The sequence below is a fragment of the Crotalus tigris genome, unplaced genomic scaffold (genome assembly GCF_016545835.1).
Source record: "Crotalus tigris isolate CLP2741 ecotype Arizona unplaced genomic scaffold, ASM1654583v1 scf7180000017644.4837335, whole genome shotgun sequence".
NCBI classification, from domain to species: Eukaryota; Metazoa; Chordata; class Lepidosauria; order Squamata; family Viperidae; genus Crotalus; species Crotalus tigris.
In genome coordinates, this window is record NW_024096536.1 from 3,537,664 (window position 1) to 3,564,207 (window position 26,544).

General features: G+C 34.9%; 2 protein-coding genes and 1 non-coding gene across 6 annotated transcripts in view; all 3 read right to left on the reverse strand.

Moving 5' to 3' along the window:
* Positions 1 to 7,940: 7,940 nt before the first annotated feature.
* Positions 7,941 to 9,328, reverse strand: FMC1 (formation of mitochondrial complex V assembly factor 1 homolog). Its single transcript, XM_039335626.1, has 2 exons — positions 9,160 to 9,328; positions 7,941 to 8,229 (listed from the first exon to the last, which is right to left on the reverse strand). The coding sequence occupies exons 1-2, from the start codon at positions 9,295 to 9,297 to the stop codon at positions 8,026 to 8,028; spliced, it is 342 nt and encodes a 113-aa protein (XP_039191560.1). The 5' UTR covers positions 9,298 to 9,328; the 3' UTR covers positions 7,941 to 8,025.
* Positions 9,329 to 10,138: 810 nt separating this feature from the next.
* On the reverse strand, positions 10,139 to 10,211 carry TRNAR-CCU. Its single transcript has one exon. It is a non-coding gene; the product is annotated as a tRNA-Arg (tRNA).
* Positions 10,212 to 15,777: 5,566 nt separating this feature from the next.
* UBN2 (ubinuclein 2) overlaps positions 15,778 to 26,544 on the reverse strand; it is a 100,035-nt gene continuing 89,268 nt past the window's right edge. For 2 of the 4 annotated variants that reach the window (XM_039335630.1, XM_039335627.1), the window contains one exon: positions 15,778 to 24,022. In XM_039335630.1, the coding sequence (XP_039191564.1) occupies positions 23,976 to 24,022 (47 nt within the window). In that variant the 3' untranslated portion in view covers positions 15,778 to 23,975. Of the gene's footprint in view, positions 26,505 to 26,544 lie in introns of all 4 variants that reach the window. The other 2 variants (XM_039335629.1, XM_039335628.1) reach the window with 2 other exon arrangements.

The window sequence follows — 26,544 nt, forward strand, 5'->3', positions numbered from 1 at the left end:
GAGGGCAAAGTCAGAGGGAGGCCCATTCTCTCTCCATGGGAGGAGACCCGGCTTTGTATCCAAAGCTTTCTTAGCAATAGGATGGGAGATCCCCAAGATAGACCAGGAGGAGGGGGCAAGGGGATGGTGAAAGGGCAGCAGGGCAGGACTAAGGCAGGACTTCCCTCAGACCCTCCCTCTCCTTCTTTCCTTCTTTCATTCCTAAGTACAGAGTGGTGGGAAAATATTTGAGGTGAGGGAGGGAGAAAAACAGGCAAGAAACACCCAGGGGGCGGGGCCGACGCGGCAGAGGCTGGTTCCTTGCTGTTTCCAGATGGCCTTGTGGAGCTAAGACTGAATGCGTTTCAGCATAGATAGCCACCATAAAATTGTACATTGGCTCCCAGCCAGCCTGGGCCAGGGCCAAGGATGGCTTTGCGGGCCACATGAAACCACTTTGTGGGCTGTATCCGGCCCCCGGGCCTTGTGTTTGACATGTCTGGTATAGGGTTTCCTGCCTGAGCAGGGGGTTGGACTAGATGACCTCCAAGATCTCTTCCAACTTTACTATTATTATTATTATTATTATTATTATTATTATTATTATTATTATTATATTATTATTATTATCGACCATCGCACAGTCAGCCAGATGTTCAGACTGGATTTGGCATTTTGTCTACCTATCGAGTCCTTACCCAGGACCTGGGATAGGCAGATGTGGATGTTTGATGGTATTACAGGTATCGTCGCAGGATGGAAGCAGTTCTTAGTAAGGCCGCCTTTTGCAATTGACTAATAGCGAATTTGTCAGTGCCAATGGTGTTCAAGTGGTGCTCCAGTTGTTTTGGGATTGCACCCAAGGAGCCTATTACTATTGGTACTACTCTTGCTTGCTTTTGCCACAGTTTTCTATTTCTATTTGTAGGTCTTTGTATTATTATTATTATTATGGATCATCGCACAGTCAGCCAGATGTTCAGACTGGATTTGGCATTTTGTCTACCTATTGAGTCCTTACCCAGGACCTGGGATAGGTAGATGTGGATGTTTGATGGTATTACAGATATCGTCGCAGGATGGAAGCAGTTCCTAGTAAGGCCGCCTTTTGCAATTGACTAATAGTGAATTTGTCAATGCCAATGGTGTTCAGATGGTGCTCCAGTTGTTTTGGGATTGCACCCAAGGAGTCTATGACTATTGGTACTACCCTTGTTTGCTTTTGCCACAGTCTTTCTATTTCTATTTGTAGGTCTTTGTATTTTATTATCTTCTCCAGTTCTTTCTCGTCTATTCTGCTATCTCCAGGCACTGTCACGTCCACTATCCAGACTTTTTTGTCTTTCTTACGACAATTGTTATGTCTGGGGTGTTATGTTGCAGGTGCTTGTCTGTTTGAATTCTGAAGTCCCAAAGCAGTTTAATTTTATCATTTTCTATGACTTTCTCTATTTTATGATCCCACCAGTTTTTGCTTACAGGCAAATGATATTTTTTGCAGATCTTCCAATGCACCATTGTTGTTACTTTGTCATGCCGCTGCTTGTAATCAGTTTGTGCAATCTTCTTGCAACAGCTTACCAAGTGGTCCGCTGTTTCTTCAGCTTCTTTGCATAGGCGGCACTTACTGTCTGTTGCTGTCTTCTCAATTTTGACTTTGTATGCATTTGTCCTTAAGGCTTGGTCTTGTGCAGCCAGAATTAGTCCCCCGGTCTCTTTCTTCAATTTTCCTGCTCTTAGCCATTGCCAGGTCTTGTTATTATCTGCTTTCCCAGCTATTTTTTTCACGTATTGGCCATGTAGTGCTTTGTCTTCCCATGCCTCTATTCTGTTCTTCATTTGGTCTTTCTTGTAGGCCACTTTGGTCTCTCAAGTAGTTAGTAAGCCTTCCTGATATACTAATTTCAGTGCATCTTCATCATTGTTCTTCAGATATTCTTCCAAAGCCATTTTTCTTCTTCAACCATCTGATGTACTTGTAGCATTCCACGCCCACCTATTTGCCTTGGTAGATAAAGTCTATCAATGTCACTGCGTGGATGAAGGGTGTGATTCATTGTCATTATTTTTCTGGTCTGCCTATCCATTGCTTTTAGTTCTGCTTGAGTCCAGTCCACTATCCCAGCTGTGTACCTAATGACTGGGATTGCCCAGGTGTTGATTGCCTTTATGGTATTTCCTCCATTGAGTTTGGATTTTAAGATCTTCTTCACTCTCTTGATGTATTCACCTCTAATCTTTTTCTTGACTTCAGTGTGCTTGATGTTGTCAGCTTGAAGGATACCCAAGTATTTGTAGTAATCTTCCTCATCCAGGCTCTTAATGTTATTTTCGTGGGGCATCTTGATTCTTTCAGTTTTCACTATTTTTCCTTGTTTGATAGTAAGTGTGGCACATTTGTCCAAGCCAAACTCCATTACAATATCTTGGCTATATATACGGACAGTGTTGAGCAGCGATTCTATTTCAGCTGATGTTTTTCCATACAGCTTCAGATCATCCATGTAAAGGAGATGGGATAGTCTGGCAGATGTTTTTGATGTTTGATAGCCATGTCCTGAGTTATTCAGTATTGTTGACAGAGGAAACAATGCAATAACAAATAGTAATGGTGATAATGAATCTCCTTGAAATATTCATCTCTTGATATTAACCTCTCCCAGCTTCTCACCATTGATCTGCAACTGTGTCTTCCATTGTGCCATCGATCTTTGCACAAATTTTCTGATGTTTCTATTGACTCCTGTTATTTCTAGGCACTTTATTATCCAATCATGTGGCAGAGAGTCAAATGCCTTTTTGTAGTCAATCCATGCAACATTCAGGTTGGTCTTCCTTCTCTTGCAGTTTTCCAAGATCATTTTGTCTCTTAGGAGTTGATCTTTTGTTCCTCTGCTATTGGGGCGGTTTCCTTTCTGCTCAGGTGGAAAGAGATTGTTTTCAACTAGATGCTGTTGTACTGCATCAGCTACCACACCAGTTAGTAATTTGAAAGTTGTTGGTAAACAGGTAATTGGCCTATAGTTGTCTAGTGTTGCCCCTTTTATCATTATTTATTATTATTATTATTATTATTATTATTATTATTACTACTATTATTATTATTATTTCTATGCCAGTGTACTTTACTCCTACAGTACTATTTTCCTCTGATTAAATCATCCTTTTCTTCATTTTGCATACGTAAGAATTACCAGTATCTAAAAACCTAAATGCAACTGTGCCTGCACTAGCCTCAATTACTCATGTGCTTAGTTTCACATTAACTGAATTTTGGGTTGTTTTAAACATGAACTGATATCAATTTACAATAGGCATTACATTGAATACTGAATTATTTAAAGTCACACCATAATTACAATTTATCTACATTAATAAAGAAGTAAGTAATGTATTAGACTTTCTGAAAAGAGTTGGATTTTTTTTCTTTGCAATTTTATCCAATTGTAATCAATTCTGTATTTTGATATTTGGACAGCACGAAATAAAAACAAACTGCGATTTACAATTGTGAAAAAAAAATCAGACCATGTCTCAATATTAAATGGATAGTGACTGCAAAGTTGAAAGATGAGTAATTATAAATAAAATCAAAAACTCTATTGAGCTATCCTCAAAGTGAGAAAAATGAACTGGCTATAAACTGGGTAACAGAAGGCATAAGAACAACAGTTATAGGAAGGTGTTATGTTAAAATATGATTGATTTTAGCTAGCAGTCAATACCTGGTAGTTTTTGCATGGTGATATGTAAAAATTACCAAGATTATATTATAGGGAGATTGATGTGAAAGTAATAGATGCAAATCTGGTTTGTTCAGGCAGCCTTAAAACATGAGAAATTAAAGGTACAGTATTGCAAATCTATATATTACTAAAACCTTTTGGAGCAGGGGTCCCCACCAGTCCGCACAAACAAGCAAAGGCTCATCCATGGGATGCAGGCAACACACAAAACCACGCTCCCTCCAGTCCGCGGAAAAACCTCTCTCCATGAAACCGGTCCCTGGTGCCCAAAATGTTGGGGACCTCTGTTTTGGAGGACTTCCAGTTTTGCGCTGTGGCGCACAGCTGAGGGATTGTGGTGCTCCGCACCCCACAGCTAGTTTCGCCCTGCAGGGGACTCTAAATGGGTCTAAAGTTGCCCTGGAGAGGCGACAAAGAAAGAGGGGCACCCTGATGATCATGGAATGATGGCGGTCATCCTGCTCGATCCATGGGAAGCCCTGTAACCCAATAGGAGAAAGGCTGGCCACACCTCGATGACCAGCCCAAGTCTTGCATCTGAAATCCAAACGCAATAACCAGAAAAACAGTGAACAACATGCTTGAAACTGGGTGAGGAATTCGATCTCTCTCTTTTTTTGTATCTGATTTCCTGGAAAAGATTCCCAAGAAGCAAAAATCCTCTCAAAGTGAGAAGGGGGGGACTACACCCCCATCCTCCCATAGATGGAAGCGGCAAATTAAACTCTTATGGGAAACAAAAATATATTGAAATGAGGTTAAAAATACTACAGTCTGGATAAATAAACACATTGAGCTGCATTTTTAAGTTTAAGAACTGTTTGCAGAGAAAGAAAAACCTTGGCATTTGGTTAATCTTCTAAAGGGGCAGTTACTGGAAAGCTTTCAGGTGGTTAACTTTGGACTGAAATCTTGGCTGGCTGATAATTATAAGACCCCTGAAAAGAAGAACTGTTACAAAATACTGTTTTCAGTGGTGCTTTGGTAATTGAAAACATACTGGATTATAAAAACCATATATAAATATAAGAACTACACAAGATTTGGTTGTTTGGATTTTAAGATGGGCTGGTTTGATAAAACTAATTAAAGATACTATGGTACCGGTGAAAAACTACTTAGAGGAGGGAGACAAAATGGATGTTGTATATTTATATAAAAGTGATAGAAAACCACACCTAACACCTCCTGCTGAAGACCCCAATGTGGAACATCAGAGATCTGCAGGAACAATGACTCAAGACAATGCAAATACATTCCAGGAGAAAATATATGCAATGCTGCGACAGATTCAAATGACAATTGTCTTAAATCATGACGAGATTAAAAACAACTTTGATAACATAAATGAACATATCTCTAACCTAAACTCAATTAAACAACACTAAAAAAATGATGGTAAAAATGAACAAATAAATCAGACAATAGTATACAAATCAGAGAAAAATGATTTAAATATGGAAGCTACAAATGAAGAGAATTACAACTTAATATAAACAAAAGGAAATCCACAAAATTTTGCTACAACAAAGGAAATAAAAAAGATGTTTTACCTTCCAGGACTTCAAAACAAACTTGAAGACAAAAAAGAAGATTTAATAAAATGGATTAAAGAGCTGTCAGGAGAATTATTAAAGCGTGGGAGAAAAAAAACGAATATTCTTGTCTTTTTTATCTCCAACAATATGTATAAAAATACAACCTGACAAGCTAAACCTACTGATTTGGAAAGCAACCTGGCAAAAGAAGAAGATTAAAATTAGATTTAAGAGATGTGATTCAACTTACCAGATGGAATACTATATGACTAAACACTTGTTTGAATACAGTTAAAAAATATAAAGTTTGGCTATAAAAAGTCCCTATAGTAAGATTGCTAGATGATGTACTATATGATTAAATACTTGTTTGGACATGGTTAAAAGAATAGACAAAGTTTGGACATAAAGGGGCCCTATAGTAAGAAGGATAAGATATATAAGTAGTATAATACTTTTATAATATATGAATGAAATGTAAAAATACTGAGATGGTGTATTTGAATGAAAAGTTTGGATATTCAAAGGTACTGAATTTTGAGAAAATTATACTGATAAGAGTGGTTTCAATACTGAGGGGAAATTAAGCTTAAATAAGAATCTTGAAAACAGGATATATAATGACTTAATAAGACGACTTCTATAAATACAATTGAAACATAAGCTGATTAGAAAAGATGTTATATGTTGATGTTATTGTTATATGTACAAATACTAGAAAAATGTATATACCCAAGTCTGTATCTATTGAAAGTATTAAGAATTATATTTGTTTAATGTAGACAAATGGAGAAGAGAGGATCAAGGAAATATATTATCAACTAACATATTGATCAATTATAGAAATTAATTATTATTCTTTTTAAATATATGAACCCAGACAACACATTGTTCACTAAGCACTAAAGATTGTTATTGTAAAAAATATATTTTTTAAAAAAGAACAAAACATTTTGAACCAAGGTACCTCAAATGGGCTAACTTCCAAATATGTCCAAAATCCAGGACCCATGACTCCTGTGGAACTAAGATTTTGCAGATTTTATACAACATTTCATGAAAAAAATATCATAAAAGTTTATGACATAATATGTCATAAAACATTTCTAGTGCTGATGTTTGAATGTGCTATACAGTTCAATATGCATTTTTTTCAAGACAGATGCATGTCTAAATGTATATTAACTTTTCCAGTAAAGGCAACACATTAGAAGCTATCATTGTTGAAGGCATTAAGGAATCTGGTAAAGAAATATCACTGAAATAGATGATTCAAGGAGTCATGAGTTGTCTAGTCTATATGCTAACACCCTGTGCCCTTTAACTGTGAAAAACAGTTCATCACAGTGCAACAATTTTTGAACCAAAGTATAGCACCTCAACTGGACTAATTTACAGAATGCATCCAATATCTGAAATCAATAACTCCCGTGGAACTGAAATTTGGCAAATTTTATAAAATGTTCTGACTGTCATAAAACATTTTCTGTGGTCAGTCCATGGTGTTTGACTGCGCTATACAGTTTAACATGGGCTATTTTCAAGGCAGATATATCTTTGAATATCTCCCTGAATTCTTAAGCACTTTCCAGTGAAGGTAGTATGTTAGAAGCTCTGCTATTGTTGAAGGCATTGAGGAGTCTGGTAAAAAAATAGCTCTTAAGTGATGATCCAACTAGTGACAGTTTATTTAGTGCCTCTATAAAATGAGCTGGAAAGAATGTATTCAGTAGGTTCCAATTTGCCTATCATTGCAGGAGCAATTTTAGTCTTCTTCCACAGAAAAATTAAATACCGTACTTGAAATTTTCCTGTACTGCATAGAGTTACATTGATTAATGTGATAAAAATAGTTTGCAGAAAATCTTTTGAATTCTAAGTTAGGTATTACATAATGAAATTGACTTTGATAATTCTCTTAAGAAAGATAATCATAATGCACTTTTCGTTATACATAACCATTAATTATTCAGACTCCATGGATAATGTAAGTTAGGTGGTTTAAGCTGAGTTTTGCAGGACAAGTGGTATATACTTTATCTGCCAAGGCACTGTAGATGATTTTGTCAATAATATATCAGATGGTGATACAGCTGTGGTGACAATAATGTGGCAAGTCAGATGTGATCAGAGAACTCTGTAGTGTTATCTCAGGTGAAAATAGAACCAGGGTTCTCTGATCTTTGTTTCATGCTAAGATTTTTGTTGTTAAAATACTGCACTTATTAAGATATAGACCTCAGTTAATAACAGCAATTGGGACTGGAATTGTTATTGCTAAGCAATGTGGTTGTAAAGTGCAATGTCATGTGATCATGTAGTTTAGCAACAGCAATTCCAACACTAATTGTCATTGTTAAATGAATCATTGGCTTCCCTATAGACTTTGCTTGTTGGAAACCAGCAAATCACCAAATTGCAATTGGTGACTTTGGAATGCTGCAATATTGTAATTGTGAGCCAGGTACTGAGTGTCTAAATTGCTATCAGATGATTGTGGAGCATTCTGATGATTGAACTTAGTGGACAGGTTGAAACTTTGAACCATTACTGAATGAGTGATAGTGTCACAATCCTGGAAAATTATATTATTAAAGGCATCTAAGAGTTCAGAACAAGTGCTAGCTGCTATATATTGTAGTGTACAGGAAACCTAAAGACAATATCAGGCTAGAAATTCTGTATGACATACATTTTTATTTAAACAGACCATTTTGAAAAAAATACAGCTCAAAAATTCTTATGAAATAGTTAAACCACATTTATGGTTCCCATCCCTTTCCTCCAGGTTGTTGTGGTAGTTTAAATCCTACAAGTCCTGCCACTTGGTCTGGTGATCGTTCTCCTTTACCATGATATTCCTTATGTAGTACTAAGTGTTCCCGGATACTACGCAGAAGACAGAGATAAGTAGCAGCCTGAAAATGTAAGTCATGCTGGGCTTTGCAGAGTTTTTCACTTGTTACCTGGAGTCAGAGAAAAGACATGCATAAGAAACGGTATTGTTTAAATCTAATTTTCAATTCAGATAAATATATTTTTAGCTTACAATAACAAGCCAATATGTGTGTGTCCAATAAAGCTGCCAGAATTTATTATAGAGCAGCACAATGATAGCATATATGAAATACAGAAAATTAAAACCTAAGAAAATGTTCACTTACATTTTTATTCCATTTTTAATATAATCCTATCCTAAGGAATAACACAATCTTACCTTACTTTCTCCATGTGCTTTGCATTACAATTTCATGTGACCAAGATGGAAGTTTAAAAAAAAAATTCTTCCAAATTGTCTGAACTAAGCTATAGCTTCTTCCACCCCACGCAGGTGTAACGTTCCACGTTAGAACTCCACAACTGCAACTCCTCTGTCTGCCTGCAACAGTCCTCATTCCACTTGCTATGGCTCTCAGCTGCCATTCTGCACTGCAGGTATTTATTTCCAAACCTGGCAGTTTTCAGGCTGGCTGAAGAATTCTGGGAGCTGAAGTCCACAAGTCTTAAAATTACCAAATTTGGAGACCCCGCTGTATTGCATTATGTCCAAACAATGCAATGTGTTTAATATCTTGAAATTGACATCGAACACAATGGGGTGGGGGAGCAAAAGAGGATCTATGAAATGCCTTGAAACTTCTTCACAAGAAACTTGCTATCGTACGCTTTAATAATTTAGCTTTAACAGTATCATGAATCAGTGCAAAATTACATTTTAGTTAATAGTTGCATAAAAATCCAGGTGCCTACTATTAGGGACTAGCGAAGCTCTGGTGACCCTAATTCAGAACTTCTAAAGCCCAGAGAAAAACGCCATATTTGAAGGCAAAAGAAGCAAGTTGTTATTAACGCAAAGGTCGGACAGATTTCGAGTATTAGCAGCGGAATATACATACCCGATGGCAGCGGAAAGCTTCCTTCAAGTAACGATACGCTGCCTTGTTTCTGTAACAGACATCGCTCCCTCCTAGAGAATAACGGAGCTCTCTCAGTAAACCGCGGAAAGTGCGCAGCGGCGACCCGAGAGACGCCATTTTGCTTCCGCTATTGGAATGCGATATCCAGCCAATCAGAGAGCCCAATCAAAAAGAAAAGATCTGGCACTTTTCAATAGCACGCAGCGTAAACTTACAAGACCAACCGGGTCTTTCCAGGTCGTGTTATTTTCATCTTCAGCTTTATAGAAGCGCAATATTTGAGCGGGACGCGAGCATCTCAAATGTGATAGATACCCAATCTTCTGTTTCTGGTATATTGTAACGTAGTTGCTATCATTTCAGCTATTAGAGCTTAATCTCATCCATTAGTCAGGAATAATGATACAACGGAAAGCGTTAAATCGAATATATCGATGAATTTCAGACCCGTTTGAAAAGAGCAGGAAGGCAAGGGAAGCTTTGAGCCTTTTCTTTCAAAGTAATTCTGTGCTTTATTTGGCCCTTGAAAGGGTTCGTATCGGCCCATTAGAGGAGGTTTCCGCGACCCGCTACTCTCGAAGTCGTATTTTCGATGCATTACGGGGGGCCGATGTGTAAGTCGTTCCTAGCATGCCTAAAAGCGAGATTTCAGTAAACGATTAATATATACTACTATGTTGATACACATTCTGTAATAGGGAGAATATTGCCTTATGACCAACGCAATACATTTGATACCGAGCTAATTATATGTAGTGCTCCAAATATATTTTTCCGCTCAATTATAGGGTATCGTATATAAAAGGAACTTTTCACAGAGCATTGCTTTTAGTGAGCCCCAGCATTAGCTACGGGCGCCACTATGATTTTCACTGTATTTTTGCATTCTGAAGCAAGATTTTGGTGTGGATCAGCAACTTATTAGGGGGAAAAAAAGAACATGAATAAAAAATACAACCACCCCAGATGGGACTCGAACCCACAATCCCTGGCTTAGGAGGCCAATGCCTTATCCATTAGGCCACTGGGGCTAACACAAGCCAACTTCTTCCAATCATCTAGTTAACATCACAATCCTTTGTAGATTCGTCTCACCCCTTCCGATTACGTTATATATTCATGGTTAGTAACGCTTTACACCCAGGAAGTCAAATCATAGATATTTACGTGATGCACAGTACACCCTAAGACCCATATGGAACTGGATTCAAAAGCTTTCTAACAAATCGCCTGCATCTTCTGCTTTCACAGTGGATATTAGAGCAGAATATTACCTTGTCAATTTTGTTCAGGTACTGATTTGCATATAAGTAGGAATAGACGTTCGACGAAGAATTGTAATAATGTTCCTTTGTTTCATTTATAAATGCATTTTAGAAATGTCCTCATATATTTTTTGCATTTGAACATTTACCTGGTAGCACCAACACTTTCTTAAGCATGGTATAGTCTATCTTCTGTCCAAGTTTTTGACATCTGATGTGTGTACTCTACATATATTATTAATCCCACCTTTTTATATGTAATTGAAGTGGTGAACATACCTAATATTCCAGCTATTTTCCCCATAACAACCCTGTGAGATGGATTGGATTGAGAGAAACTGACTATACTCAGTTTTTCCTCTTTCTCATGGATGTTTTTCCCCCCCAACTTCTGAATTGGTCCATAATTCATATTATTTAACAGAGTAAAAAGCAGTACAAGAGCCAGAAGTTTACATTCATTCTTCCATTTAAGACTGCAAAAAGGTAGTGATACAAGTTATGCTGCCTCCTACAGCCAAGTGTTAATGTGCTTCAGTCACAATGCCCATGAGTCGTAGTTCTTAAAGATTTAATATAGGATTAATGCCTTCTCTAGCTTTCTTTCTCCAGCTGGAAAAAACACCACCAATTGTTCTCCATAATGTATGGCACAGTTGGGGGACCCTGAGTATACATGTGCAAGATTGAAACCAAACGTTTAATTTTCAGTGAAATGTGTAAATCAACATGCAATTGAGGTTTTGGCACACGAATGCTAGGCCTTCAACAGACTGAAGTTAGTTCCTTTGTTCAAAAATCATCTGCCTGACAGTGGTGGGGCAAGGAATGGCGCAAAGTGGCATGAGAGCAAGCTGACAAAATTCTTCTTTCTCATCCCTACATCTGTCACCTAAGATGTGATGGTTGTTTTTTCAGGGGAATGCTGATCTGAAAGGTGCAATCTGAGTTATCAGTCTAATAGAACAGGATTGAGCTTGCAGGCAACTGACAGAACTCTCTCCTGCATCTTACTGTCCTGTGGATTGTTAATCATGTGGCAACCAATTTAAACAGAAAGCAGGATGCTCCCGGAGTGTAACATATTGAAAAATATCTAGAAAAAGTAATAGAACCCTCAACTATTATTTTCACTTTATAATCAAATTATTTCCTGGGTTCCTAAGGCAAGAACCTTTTCAGTCTTTCACAGCTTTCACAGTTGGTTAAGAGGTTAACTGATAAGTGAAGAATGTCCAGGTGGTCAGCATGCTAATCTCTCTGAACATAATTACAAGGAATATATTTTTAATTTTTGACAGAGGAATGCCAAGTCATCCTAGACTGACGTTCTTATATACTAAACTATCTTGACAGGGTGCCTGTGTATGTGCGTGTGCATGTGTGCGTTATATTTTAAAGCAACTGAAAATTTCTAATGCACTTATTTGCTACCCAAGCAGCAATAAAATGCTGCAGAAAGTTACTCACTCTCAAGCTAAATTAACTAAACTGCCAGTAACCTTCTCAGGTTTTTTCTTTTATGGGACTGTTAAACAGATATTTTCTTCTTTGAAAAGATTGCATTGCCTAACTAGCGCTTTCTAGTGAAAGCCAAACATGGAGTTGCTTGCAGCCAAAGCCAAAATAGCCGGAGCGCAGTTCCTGCAATTGGAGAAGACAGGGAATGATCACAGAAGCCCCAAGTGGTCAACAGGAAGTTGGGAGAAGATGAGAAAGACTTTAACAGTGGAGCAACTAGAGAAAACTTTTGGTTGCCTCTAAGAGGACTGGAGATGAGATAGAAATGGCATTATGAAGTCATGCCTGTTAAAAAGAAAGTTATCTATTTGGTTAACAACTATGAAGAGTCACAAGAGTGTGAACCAATGGGGAGATCAGCTGTATTTAAAATTATGGCTCTACCAAAACGAATATACTTATTTTAAAACATTCTTGTGCAAATTCTTGGTAATATAAATTCTTGGTAAAAATTAAAGAAATGTTCTTTTCAGACCTCAGAATCTTGTACTAAGTTATTTAATATGCCCTCAGATTCTGACATTTAATTAGTACAGTATTGACTTCCGGTTCCGGTTCGCGGCGTCCCTAATCGCACGGGGAGACTCGTCTCGTCGGCTAGCCTTCCCTCCGCTGGTAGACCCTTATGCGAGTCAAAAGTCACCCTGGAGGGTGCGACTTCTGTCGAGGAGGCTCTGCTCGGCTTCTGAGGAGCAGCGGCTCCTTCAGTGTCCGAGCTATTTCTGAGGGCCGATGGAGAAGATCGGTCAGTAAATGGCCGATCACCCTGCTGCTTCAAACCGCAAGTCAAAGAACATCTAAGCTGTAAGAACCCCCGTGGTGAATCCAGGTGAGATTTTTCTTTGCTATTCTATTTTATTTTGTTTTTGGTACCTGAAAAGAGCCTTGTTGGAATTATTTTCCTGGCTTGAAAAGGCAGCTTCTACATTCTTTGGGAAGAAAGGCATTCTATAAAAATAGAACAAAATTTTAAAGACTATATTTTATTTCTATATTTTTTGAGGTACAAGAAAAAAAATTTCCTCTCTTTCTAAGAACTGTACTATCATCCTGTGCTGGAAGATTATTTCTTTTTCACATTATACTTTAAAAGATAAAAAAAAAAAGGAAATGGTGTCTGGAAAAGACGTTTTTTAATTTACTGAGGATATCTAGTGGCGAAAATTTAATACTGCAACTTCAGGTTATTTGGTTTGAAGATGGAACCAAAATACCTGACCTTCAAAATACTTTTGAAGAAAAAAGATAAGCTGTGGGAACTGTGGGGGTGGATATTGCCTAAATTATATCAAATATAGCCTCCACAAAAAGAGACTCTTTTTAATCACTATCAAAATGGAGAAACCTCATTCGTAATTAAACTGTACACTTATATTGGAAAAGATCTATAAGGCTACTGCAGAAATATGTGCTACAATGAAAAAGTTTACTACAAAACTAAGATCCAGAAATTTCACTTCAAACGTTCAAATGGATGTCCAGGCTACATCTGACCATGGTATAAATCAAAACATACTAGAAGAGGAATCAGCAGAGATAAAAGAGGAACTTATTCTATCTTATAAATCTTCCATCTGCAACTTTGAGGAACAGAAGAAGCAAAGACTGAGATTTCAAACTACAAAGCAACGATGCTTCAAGGAGGAGAGAAATAGATGTCTAATGCCAAGGATGGGATTTCTATCCTTTCAAAGGCTACTGGAAGCAACAAAAATAGATCTACTGGCTGAAAGGGAAGCGTCTTTATGGAAACCTGCCTGGCACAGCAAAAAAACCAGGATTAGACAGAAAAGAGAAATTTAAAATTGTGTAATGGATTAAAAGGCAATATTGGATTTATGGATTGTTTTAAGGATTATGATTTAGAGTTAGAAGCAAGAAAAAACATTTATATATATATATATATATATATATATATATATATATATATATATATATATATATATATATATATATATATTTATTACCCATATATATATGGGTAAATTCATGTTAAATAATAAAATATACGAACACCAGGAAGTTATAAAACTATAAAAAGTTTTAATAGAATAAAACCAAGCTTTCGCTGGCTTCTGCCAGCATCATCAGGGTAGCGTCCAGTCGATGAGAGAAACTATTTATAAATGTGGTGCTCTTTGCGCCCGGCTTCTTGACCTCGTCATAGGTCCCAGCCAATCCACCTGCGTTTTGATCGTAGTTTCTGTATAGCAAGCTGTAATTTCCTCACTTTCCTTGCTTGTGCCAATACCACAGCTCTTCCTCCCTTCTTCGTATATCCCCCAACTTACAGTTAAACGAAGAAGGGAGGAAGAGCTGTGGTATCGGCACAAGCAAGGAAACCAGCGAAAGCTTGGTTTTATTCTATTAAAACTTTTTATAGTTTTATAACTTCCTGGTGTTCATATATTTTATTATTTCACACACACACACACACACACACACACACACACACACACACAAGGGTGGTTTTTGGAACAGATATTTCAAATAGATTAAGAATGTACTTTTTGGAATAATAGATTTTGATGAAAATTATGTATTAGAATTGAAAAAATGTTGATTTTTTAGATTGGGATGGTTTTAATAATTAATGGAGTATTTTAAATTAGTTAGATGATTTTTTGTACAATAACATAGATGTGATAAGGTATGATAATCAATTGGATGAAATTTGAAGTTTGTGTAATGAATTGAAATGAATTAAGGTTTAACATTATTTTTTTAACTAAGATATTGTGTAGTGGAAGAAGAAATAAATACGATTGGTGATAAAAGGAGGGATGAGAGAGATTAAGAATACATCTGGAAGGGATACCTGAATTGATAACGTTGATTTAAAGTTAAATTTGATTATGGTAATTGTAAACTGATAAAGTTTTAAAACAGGTTTAGTAGTAATAGAAATTTAATTTAGAAATGGAATATTTTAAGCGTATTATGTCATTTGAGGGAAATAGAGAGGGGACAGTGAATGTATTAAGTTGAGTTGTTTATTTATGTTTTTACTTTTGAATGTCTGATTACCCAAACACCACCGTGTGTCCTGAGTACTTTTTCTTAAAAATTAAAAAAACAATAAAATAGTATTTTACTTTATAAACTCAAACAGCACTGAATACATCATTTCTTAAATACAAGAAAATCCTATAAAACACTAGATATATAGGGAGATGTTTATAAAAAACCAGTCAGTTAATGCTTTATTCTTTTTAAAGGGAAGAAAATACTAACATAGATTTAGAAACCATAATTGCTCCATTACTCCCAGGATATCCAGATCAGGGTATTTGTAATGCGATATATGTACAAGCTACACAGGGTACCATTATGTGATATATGTACTCAAGGTACACAGAACACAGTGGTGAGAATTTACAAAGAAATTTCACATCAGATATCTCTAAACACTATTTTTAGTTATACTGGTTCCCAGTCTAAGAGTAAGTATATTCAGTTCATCTATTCTTGCATTCCTAGCAAAGAATCTATTCAATATTCCTTGAGAGGTGCTGTGAGAAACTTTTTCAGCTATCATTAGAAGCTACAAGATATAGATTTGTTTGTTCCCAGTTACCTATTTTCCACTATCCAGGGGCAATTCATTAGTCATCATATAGGGTGTGGCTCTTTTTTTTCACTGTTGTGAATTTGTTTTGGTTATTTTAGAAACAAATTATATCAATTTCTGCTGTAGAATTATTTAATTACACTTCTGAAAAATAAGCACGTCTGTTTTCTAGGTATCTTGCACATTACCAAATTAAGATATGCAAAAGAGTTTGCAATAACATATACCAGGCACACAATGTGTATGTACATTCCTCTTTATTTAATACAGCACAGACACATGACACATACAAAAGAAAAACACTCATGAAACTCCTGCCACATTTAAAGACAGGCACATCTACTCTCAGTTTGAACACTCAAACTGAGCACTTCTCATCAAATATCTGCTAGTTAACTATAGATGGATTCTCAGATAAAGCCTCCAGTCAAAATAATAATAATCCACACCCTGTTTGAAAAAGTGAAATTGAGACAGTAATTTCTGGATTATAGAAGCAGGCAAACCATTGAAGTAAAATCACTCTTCTAGAAAACTCAATCCATGAGTTTTTGGAGCAAATATATGCTATTCACCCTTTTAGTTTTCAGGCCCATGGTATAATAAAATGTACTAAGAGTAAAGGGTTTGTTTCCCAGTAAATTTAATTGTATTTTGAAACTGGAAAGGACCTGAATATACATTCAGAACTGGCATAGGCTTTTTGTGGCAGCAGTTTCCCCTTTTCTGTACTCCAGTTTTACATGGAAAGTAAGTAGGCACCAGGTCTTCTGATAAAGAGCCTAACATACTTTAAAACACATATTTATAAAAAGGAGAATGAAAGGGTTATTTACAAAATTCATGGCTGGTGCAATACATCTTTTAAGACACACTATGTTACAATCTTTCAGGTCCTGAGATTATTATGGAAAAAATAATAATTCAAACATCGTGTTTGGAATCATTGAAACAGGAGAAAAAGATCAATTCATTCTTTTAAATCTTTCAGGTTGGTAGAACACATTTCTGTAAAAAGTAAGTCAAAAAGCAGTTGGCACAAGTAACTAAATAATGTGTATAATTATACAAGCCCGCTTACTGAGAGCAGCTACATATTTGTTGCATGGAAAACATGTCATGAGGAAGACAAATACTCTTCCCAGATGGCTCAAACCTTCCACTAATTTTAGAAATACTCAGGTTCAAAGATAGAGCCAAGCTATACACAGAACAGAATAACTGCTTCAGATATGTTTACCAGCATGAATAATTTTAGCACCACTACTTGATAAAAATAGGTACCTTAAAGAAGTCCATAGAAAATCTATAACCATATTCCATAAGTATCAGTGGATCAATTCTGTCAATTAATAAGGAAGTCTCCTTGTTTTTTTATGGCTAACTAGATATTTTTTAAGGTTTTTTTTGCTGAATATTGAGAAAGTATTCAGAAATATTGTTTCCATCAGGAGAAAAATACTAAAATAGAATTTCTAGACTTTTTTAACTGCACTATTGTTAGAATCAATTTATGAAAAGCATGTTCTTTTCTAGAATGACAAGTTCAGCGTAATGCTTCAGATTTATAACCACATCAATATCCAACTGTAGAATTTATCTTACAGCTTAGAAAATCCTAACATTATGTTTTTAATTTTAAATTGTGATACCTAGGTACTGAATATGATTAAAACATGTTTGAGAGATGGATCCAATATGTAACACTGCTCAACAATTTAAATTAAAATTATTTTAAGTAAATGTTCTTGACTGAAAATACATGCAAAAAAGTGCACCAGCTTCCATAACATGATGTTTAAATCTCTGGATTCTTCAATCCGTTGCTGAAAGGTGCCAAAGAAGGAAGAAAAAAAATTTAGATCACTTCTCTGAAGAAGAATCCATATGGGTGGAGATCTAATTAACTAACTAGCCTCTTTGTACAGGTGAAATATTTACTTATTTACTTACAGATTTACTAATTTCAAATGGGAGATTGTTCTCTATTCCATATCTGCATGTTTGATTAAAAGGATAGCACCATCAGATTTTAAAAATTTCTTAGTCTCTCAGAACCCTATCATTGTATTAGTGAAAATGTTCCTGCTATTTAAATTTTACTTTTACAAAAATATTTTCATAATACACACATTCAAAAAGCTTTGTCATGTTTCTTTGGGTAGATATTAACAATAGCCAGGGGAAAATATCTGCCATACTAAACATAGAGTTTTGTAATAAGCAGTTGTACTAAGTACTAAAATCAAATGAAAGCATTACAGAGAAAGGCAGTGCTGAAAATAAAATGCTATTGTACTAAAGACCAACCATCTCTAAGGTCTGAGAGCCATACCTACAATCTTTACTTTAAATTAGTTGGCTTTTCCAACTATTCCAATGTGTGACGAGACAATCAAATATTTTCCCTTTTACCACACCAAATTAAAATGTATTGTAAAAGGCAAAATTTTGTAACAGAAATTGTACATTACTTATATTGTTTCAGGAGCACTGCAAAGATTAAAGATTATAATTGGGATACAAAGCTCCAGAAATGTGTTTGTTATGTAGAACAAAGATATTTCATTGTACCAAAATTGCCCCAGGTGAAAGTGATGAGAATCCTAGTTTTCCGACATGGCTGAAGAAAATATAATTCAATTAAAAGAACAATTGGTAATTATTTACATATGGTGATGGATTCAAATTTAGATAACTGCAAGAGGGCTGGCAGAAGAGTTGTTTGCAGAAGGTTCTTCTAGGTCATCAGGTATCCTTTCCTCAGTTCTCCATATTACAGTTTATCCTGACCTATATTATTTCCAATATCTGAAATGATTGTTATGGAGGCATTCACTTCTGCCAGTCATCTTCCAGATGCTTAAATCTAGATCAAATTCATATCTAAATGGATTATTCTAAGTGATTTCTTCAAGTGTCAACATAAGTTTCTCCAACTTCTAAAAATTGTTAAAAGGTATAAGAAAAAAAAAAACTCTAAGCAATAGTGTCCTGAGAAATGCATTCAGAAAATGATTCTTAAAAATTAGGAACAAATGGTTCAAAATTGTAAAAACTCAATTCTGGAAACCAAATATATAGTTTACAATAAATTTCAGCATGACAACTTATCCCTTTCTTCCTAGTAAGAATTTTCTTGCTATAAGGAAGTTTCTTTAGACTCTTGAAGGAAATTCAACCGCCTCTCTTATCTATCACTGCAATTAGAAACATGTTTACTAATTACATAAAATACTTTATATTCCTCAATCATACCAAATTGCTTTATCTGAACAAAAGATAATACTTTAACTTCTAGCAGTATTCAATATTATTTGAGTATTCAACCATCCATTCAGAATTGATCTGAAATAGAATGCAACTTATATTTGTTTCAAAGATCAGTAGAACCTTAGTAATAATATAGTTTTAAAAAGTTAAAAGTTTTACAAATATAATAATTTTTTAAAAATGTATGATTACTTATTTTGATTGGTAGGTTGCATTCTTACATTTGTCACAGTTCTTTGTAACAGATTTTGTAAAAAAAACAGTGAAATCTTGCTATGATTCTTTGCTTAAAAGTATACTGCTATTCTTTGATTTAGCCAATTTGTTAGAAAATTTTTGTTTTACAATATGTAAAGATATGAATCTGAGCAATGCAAAGAAACTCTCACTGTATTTGGTACATGGAAAACTAAAATTTTAATTTAGAAGACTGAATCACTATCACCATCAACAGGCAGCTTCCTAGGGTGAAGCAGTAGGCTTCTTAGGCAGCAGAGATAGGCCATATGAAAATATTTTTATTGAAGAAATATAAAATATTTCATTGTCTACTAGTCTGTAACCATTCAAATATAATTTATTTATAACATTTTTAATGTGAAGAAATATTCTGCTCTTTCTCTGTTACAGGGAAAAATGCCAAATTTTAGAATGGTCAGTTTAGTATTATAATTTCCAGACTGAAATTTTAAATTACAATCTGAAACTCCAGTGGAAATGGCTTAGTGTACTATAAACCACTTCATTACAGTTGCTCAAATACACTGTTTATAAATTGTGCCAAAGTTCACTTTCAGAAGTAAACATTAATACTACAAAAACAGATTCAACATAAGGAAAATAGTGCTGTGTGCAAAGAACAAGCACATAGAATGACAGTTATGCAACAGCAGTTATAACATTACATATACTGAACACTAATTACAGAAGGGTAAAAGTTATTTTAACAACATAAAGTCATTTGGGCAGGATCAAAGACTTTCCAAATATCTCCAAACACTTCTGAATATACTTTGTGGGGATAAGAGGGAACAAAAAGAAAAGGCACTTAACCAAAAGCCTGAATCAAGTAAATTGGAGAATTAACTCCATTCAGCGATAGAACTAAAGTATATATATAAAAAAACCTAAAGGTCATACAATTATAATTGCATAAACATTTTATGATATCTATTTATTATTTTAAACTTGGTGTTAACTTTTTGGAAAATAAAAAGTGTTCTGTGTCCTCCAACATAACAAGATACTTAGGTAAAAAAAACTTTCCAAAATTTATCATGATTTTTTTTCCTGCACTACTATTCTGAAAAGTTCAAAAATAAGAGTAATAATTATATCATTTGTCAACATTCCAAAAAACTAACATCCTAATTTTTTTCTGGGCAAACAGTTCTAAAAATCACTGTATAAACTAGATTTAAATGTTATTTATAAATATAATCAAAATATTTTAATGAATGTAGCAGCAAACATAGTAAATAACTGTGAGTCCTAACAAACTATCATCTGATTATGATTCAATGTAACTGATGGTAGCTTGAGATTTGTGAATTATTTTCATATCAACTGCTTTGGATCAAATGGAGAGGTTAAATGGAGGTTGGATTAGTCAGCTAAGAGTTTGAAGAAGTATACCATGATTATCTGCCCCATTCAGAACCTATTGAATAAATTAAACCCTAATTTCATGGAAACAGATGTCAAACCCACAGCACCCACACCTGAGATTTTGACTCAACATTCCCATCTGTCTTGCTGGAGACAAGACAATGTAAAAGGCTGAAAAAGGAATGATTTTAAGCCATCAAATATTACCTTGGGATGGAAGTATGCATTGTTAAGACATTTCTTTGTTCATGTTCTCCATACTTCATAAAGATCCAAGATAACCTAAGGAATTGCTAACTGTTCCCATTGGGACAAGAAACACATAATTTAAATGATTCTGAAATTCAAAACCTGTATGTCAAAATTATTGCTTATATTTGAGGCTCAGTGTAAGATCACTATTTTAGCCCTAAGTCTCAAATAATTTAAATTCAGAAATGAAAGCTTTACCTTTTATTGCTTGTGAATACTGAACAGATTTAACATAAAAGTTATTTAACTCTCCAAATACGTTTTAAGACAAACTAGGCTGTTGAAAATATCTAAATTAAAAATCGCTGTGCAGGAAGTATACCTCACTTGCATGGTAATGGTGCTGATATTCTATTTGCTCTTTTCAGTTCTGATTATCTTCTTCATGTCCTTATATCCATTGTAGAGAAGCTCATGAAGTTATCATTTAGATTTATTCTAATCACAAAGATCTTGTTTTATTGAGTACATCAATAGCAATTGTCTTCTATCACTTCTTTCATGGCATTATGTCTCCAAATACTCCAGTTTACTATTAAGCTGAAAAGAGCTGACCTCTCTTCATATATTTAGCAAAACAAAGAGGCCCCAATTGCCATGTAATAAGAATCATAAATTCAAATCAATTAATGTGCTTTCATTAAATTCTACATTAGAAATATTGAAGAGCAACAAGAAAGCCATTTGTGTCATTTGGTTTTATGAGAACATTTTCACTCTCTTTTAACATAAACATAAACCGTTTTCTGCCACCAAATGTTTTACTTTAAATTTATGGAAAAACATAATCAGAAACTTGATGCCTAACTAATTCTATTCTGTACTGTGTATTATTTTTAAAAGGGAAAAAATGTGTGGAAACAAAAGGTAAATTCCTATTTAAAAATGGTTTAACCTTTCACACTTTCTATCATTGTATATCAAGGAAAACTAAATTTAAAGGTTAATAACTACTTAATATTCAGTTTTCATAATGTAATATGGAATGTCAGGGTCTCAGTATGCCTTTTTAAAGAGATTTTTATTTTTATGTCTTTTAAAACCATTGTTCCAAATATAATTTTTTTATCTTAACTGTTTTCTTCCAAATGTATTTTTTATTTATATGTATGTGTATGTGTGTACATGCATAAATACACAGATTTGGAGTTGCCAAAAGGAAACAACTTATATAACAGTAAGTCTTTAGTAAGAACTGTATATTTGGCTATTTGTAGGATATGCTCATGGAGAATATTTTCCTTACCTTGAAATGAAGGTAAATCAAGAGAATAAAATTAACCAATTAATATTGAAGGGAGAAGAAACAAATGCTTTGGAGATGTAAAAAACATTTTGAACTAAATACTTTGTAGTTTCTTCTACCAAACTATCAAACAGTTATGCTTTTTAAAAGCCCTTTGTTTACCTTCTATTCAAGATTGATTTGACTCTATTTTTAATCCATATTTTGTGCAAGTTTTTTAAAAAATAGGGTCAACCCAACGTTCAGTTTCTATGTTTATATTATATATTATTTAAATATACACGTTTTACAAATATGATAAGTAATAATCTCAATCAGTAAGATTAGCTACCTGGCTTTGTAAGATGAAATAACATATCTTTGTAAACTTGATAACTAAATACATATCTGTCACAAAACAGCAGAAGAGTTATCTTGGCCACCATACAGTAAAACTATATGCACATAAGAAGTAAAATTCTATAGGAAGCCATAGATACTATATTATTGAGTTTCAAACTGTAGCAATTAATGCTACTCAATAGATACAGCTAGTTGTCTTTTTAAAATATGGTTTCCCTTTAGAGCAGCGCAAGAGATTGCGGTTGGAATCAAAGAAGCCTCCAGCTAAACATGCTGGCATATGTACATATTTTTGCTGGATGATGACCATATCGCCAGGAATGTTTAAAAACCAACTCTTACTAAAAAATAAAATATCAGATTTAAATTAAAGAAAAGGCTTTAGTTTGGGGATTAAACTATGATTTCTAGACTTGACCACCATTGAAACTTTTACAACATAATGTGCCAATGTTTTGACTTTTTCTCCCAGAATTACATCCTGAAATACATTTCTTCTGCATTAATTAATGAGTGCAATACAAAGCAGTTCCTACATTTCTTTCCTAGACTCTAACATATTGGTTTCAAAATCAAAGCCAGCCTACAAGTTGTATGTTCAAGCAACAACAAATCAAGTAACTCCCAGCTTAGCAGATTTAAAGAATACTGGGAATAAGAATGTTAAAGCCTAAACAGAAGGCACCTCAACTATACTCTTTGGAGAGAGCTTTGAACAGTTCTGATAAAAGGTCTTACTTAAAAGCTGTAAGAAATCAGTACAGCACATATCTTCTCAAAGCCAATAGAAGAGGAAGAAGAATCCGGAACTATCTTCACAAAGGAGAGAAATGGAATATTTCTACATTCTATTAATATATGGAAAATAAGGCAACTCTGAAATGGTTCAGCAAATCTAAAAGTGATAAAATAAACCTTCTGCTAAAGATACTGAAAATAAAGGTATGCTCTGATAAAGCCAATTCATGCTAATCTTATATCTGCATTTTTGATACTAAAAGGAAGATTTTAAGTTCCACTGAAATGTGTGTGGTTACAAAACACCCTCCATTTTTTAAATCTTTATCTGAAATACAAAATTCTCTGTCCTAATCAGTTACAGTATCTAGGGAAAATATTACTCAAAATAAATTATGTATAATCTTCAGGCTCTTCAAAGAGCAAACAAGCAGCCTTGATTTTGGGTACAGAAAATGCGAACTTCCTTTATGCTGATATAAACACTTTTTCTCCTCTATACTTCACCTTATTCAAACTCGCAGAGAATGTTTCTAACTGCTATAGCTTGTAGACTTCCCTGGGGTCTCCACATGGCTGAACCGAATGGTTGGCCTTACTTGCATGGTGAATACAGATGTCTATTTTAGTTTCCTTTGACAGTTCTTTACCAGACATCAGCCTGCAAAAAGGCTTGAGTTGCTGTAGGTTTGACAACTGAACCTGTTTGGCCAACCCTTTCTGAGACAATTGGGATAAAAAGCTTTGAGAACAGTCCTGAAAACAAAATCAAACTATGAGTTTTTTATAAGAACACTTTCCTCCTTTTTCTTCTCTCTTTGATCAAGTATTTTTTTTTTTTTTTGTCCTCACCACAGTGCTTAGGATCAGAATATGTAAACATTGACAGAAACAGCAGCTCTGTGTCCATGTAAGCATTTTCCCAACTGGTCATTCTCCATCAGCAAAGTAGAACCACATTTACTCCCTTAGCAGGACATCACTGGGTTTTCCTCTGTAACTTAGCATCCACTTTGCTTTGGCCATCTAGAATTGAGGATGAAAAAGAGAAAGCAATTCATAAAAAAGAAATGATAATTTATTAAATTTCTCTACCAAGCAATCATGCGACTTTTGGTGGTACACAAAATATAGAAAATAAACATCCTTGGTTAAAAAAAGCCTATATAAACAAGCAAACACACAGATAGCCACAATCAATCAACAGTCAAGCTATATTGAAGAAACATTTAAAAGATCCCATGATAGTATCATCTTAATACTTAAGTTAATTCACTTTTGAAAGCTTAATAATACCAAAGTAAATCTAACTTTCATGGGAAGCCTATTTCATAAAGTGGAGGTCATGAAAAAGAAACAACTTCTCCCAGCTTTATTCCCCCCAACTTCATAAAAATAAAGAATTGCAAGCAATTTTTCCCAGAGTGTACATGTTATCTATCTGAAGGAAATGTTTCTTAAGGTAACTTGGTGTCAAGCCAAGTTAAGCTTTATAGATTAAAAAGGTACCTTAAATTGTACCTAGAAACTTACAGGAAATTAAAATAGGTCCACAGCACAGGTTTCTGGCTTCTATTGCCAGTTAACAGGCAGATTGCTGCCTTTTTCATTTTTAGAGGCAGTCTCATATAAAGTACCTGTCTGTTCTATAGGGTAGATCAGGCTCAAAAATTAATATCAAGCAGATATTACTCTTACTGTAACAGCTATAGTAAAAAAAAATCTTGCAAATCTGATCTGTTTCCTCCTCCCCTCTATCTCTATGAGAACTAGGGAGGGGGGATTTTTTTTTTCTCACCTTACTTTCTTCACCTGAGCTCAAGATATTTTTATCCGATCATTGCCTTCCTAACATTCCTGATCTTTGAGGCCTTTCCCACTTCCCACTAACAGTTCTTTGCAGTAGTTTAACCAAGTATTGATGACATCATGAGTTACCATTGTGAAACTCTTCCAAGCAATTGATACACTGTAGTCCCCATTTCTCACCCATGAGTCCAAGAGAACCGAGTCACAGATCTGCTGTTTCTCAAAGCCAGTGTTATATTTCCAAGAAACAGCCATGTGGGTGAAAGCCTTGAAAAAATAGCAACTACCGGTATGTCTTGGTTGAGTTCAAACACTTAGAAAAGACTTCAACCAGACAGTATTGCTAACACAGCCCAGGAAAGTGATGTATGATTGGGAATAATCAAAGTATTGATGACATCACACCCCAAATTGATGAACTCCCAATGCCTTCAAGTAAGTATTAAAGAACACAGAGAAGTGGACCCTGGAGCACGTAAGAGGCTATCAGACCAGTCTCTTTTCCCCCACAACTGGTTTGCTCAGGAAGGAATGGAACAACATAAAATCCTCCAATCTCCAAAGGCAGTCTATCAGGATACCATGGTTAATGGTACTGAAGCCTATCAATGCATAATAGGATCAGAAGAAGTACACATTTTCCATCTAGGGCCCAACAAAGGTAATTAATCAGTGCAGTTAACACTGTTTTCATTCCATGTCCAAATTGGAAACATGACTAAAGGGATCCAGATAGTCTGTTTCCTTTAAAGCATTCTAAAGCAACCATTTCTTCACTGGAAGTCTGACAACTGTGCCTGAGAACAAGGAGCTGACAAGTAGATTGAGTCTTTTGATCCTCTTTGGAGAAAGAGAGGATGCAAGATTGCCCACGCTGTGTTCCATATGGCTGCTCCTCGCAAGGAGACGCCAAGGTAACAGTTTCTGAAGGAGGGGAGAAATGAGAAATTAGTGTGTGTTACTTTTGGCCCAGCTGCAATAGAAAGCCTTCAATAGACACAAAGTTCACACTTCCAAGTCACATTTGGAAATTGTCTATTAACTGCTTTAATTGTTTTTTTTTTTTTTTTTCCTTTTACTCAATTGTGTCTAATTCTCAATGACTGCCTGGACAAGTCTGAGAAAATTTTTCAGAAGTTGTTTGCCAATGCCTCTTTCCTATGACTGAGAGATATGACTGATCCAAGATCACCCAGCTGGCTTTGTACCTCAGGTGGGACTAAAACTCACGGTCTTCAGGTTACTAGCCTGATTTCTTAACCACTAGATCAAACTGACTCTTTTTAAAAAGTTAAGGCACTTACAAAATGGCAAGGCTAGAAACATTTACTGAGTGCCTTAAATCTTTAATATAAGAAATTAAATTTTATCTTTATAAAATTTATTTTATTTATTTAAGAATTCAAAATAAAATCTCAAAAAACAAGACAAATTTTGACTGTAGAAAGTTTTAAACAGACTATGAACACAGAAAAAGTTGGAATATTTGCTTTTGAATACGAAGACTTTGAAATAAAAATTTAAGAATAAATGCATTTTCATGGGAAAGAAAAATTATTTTCTATATTGGAGACATAACAAGATAAGCAACTTACAATGGCATTCAGAGATATTGTTGAGGACAGGCAATGGGACTAGGAATCAACAATGTCAGCTATGTTGTATGTTTTTATGAACACCCTGTTCCCAGAAGAAGCTGCTATATCAGAAGATGACAAATTATGGAGAACAATATGAAT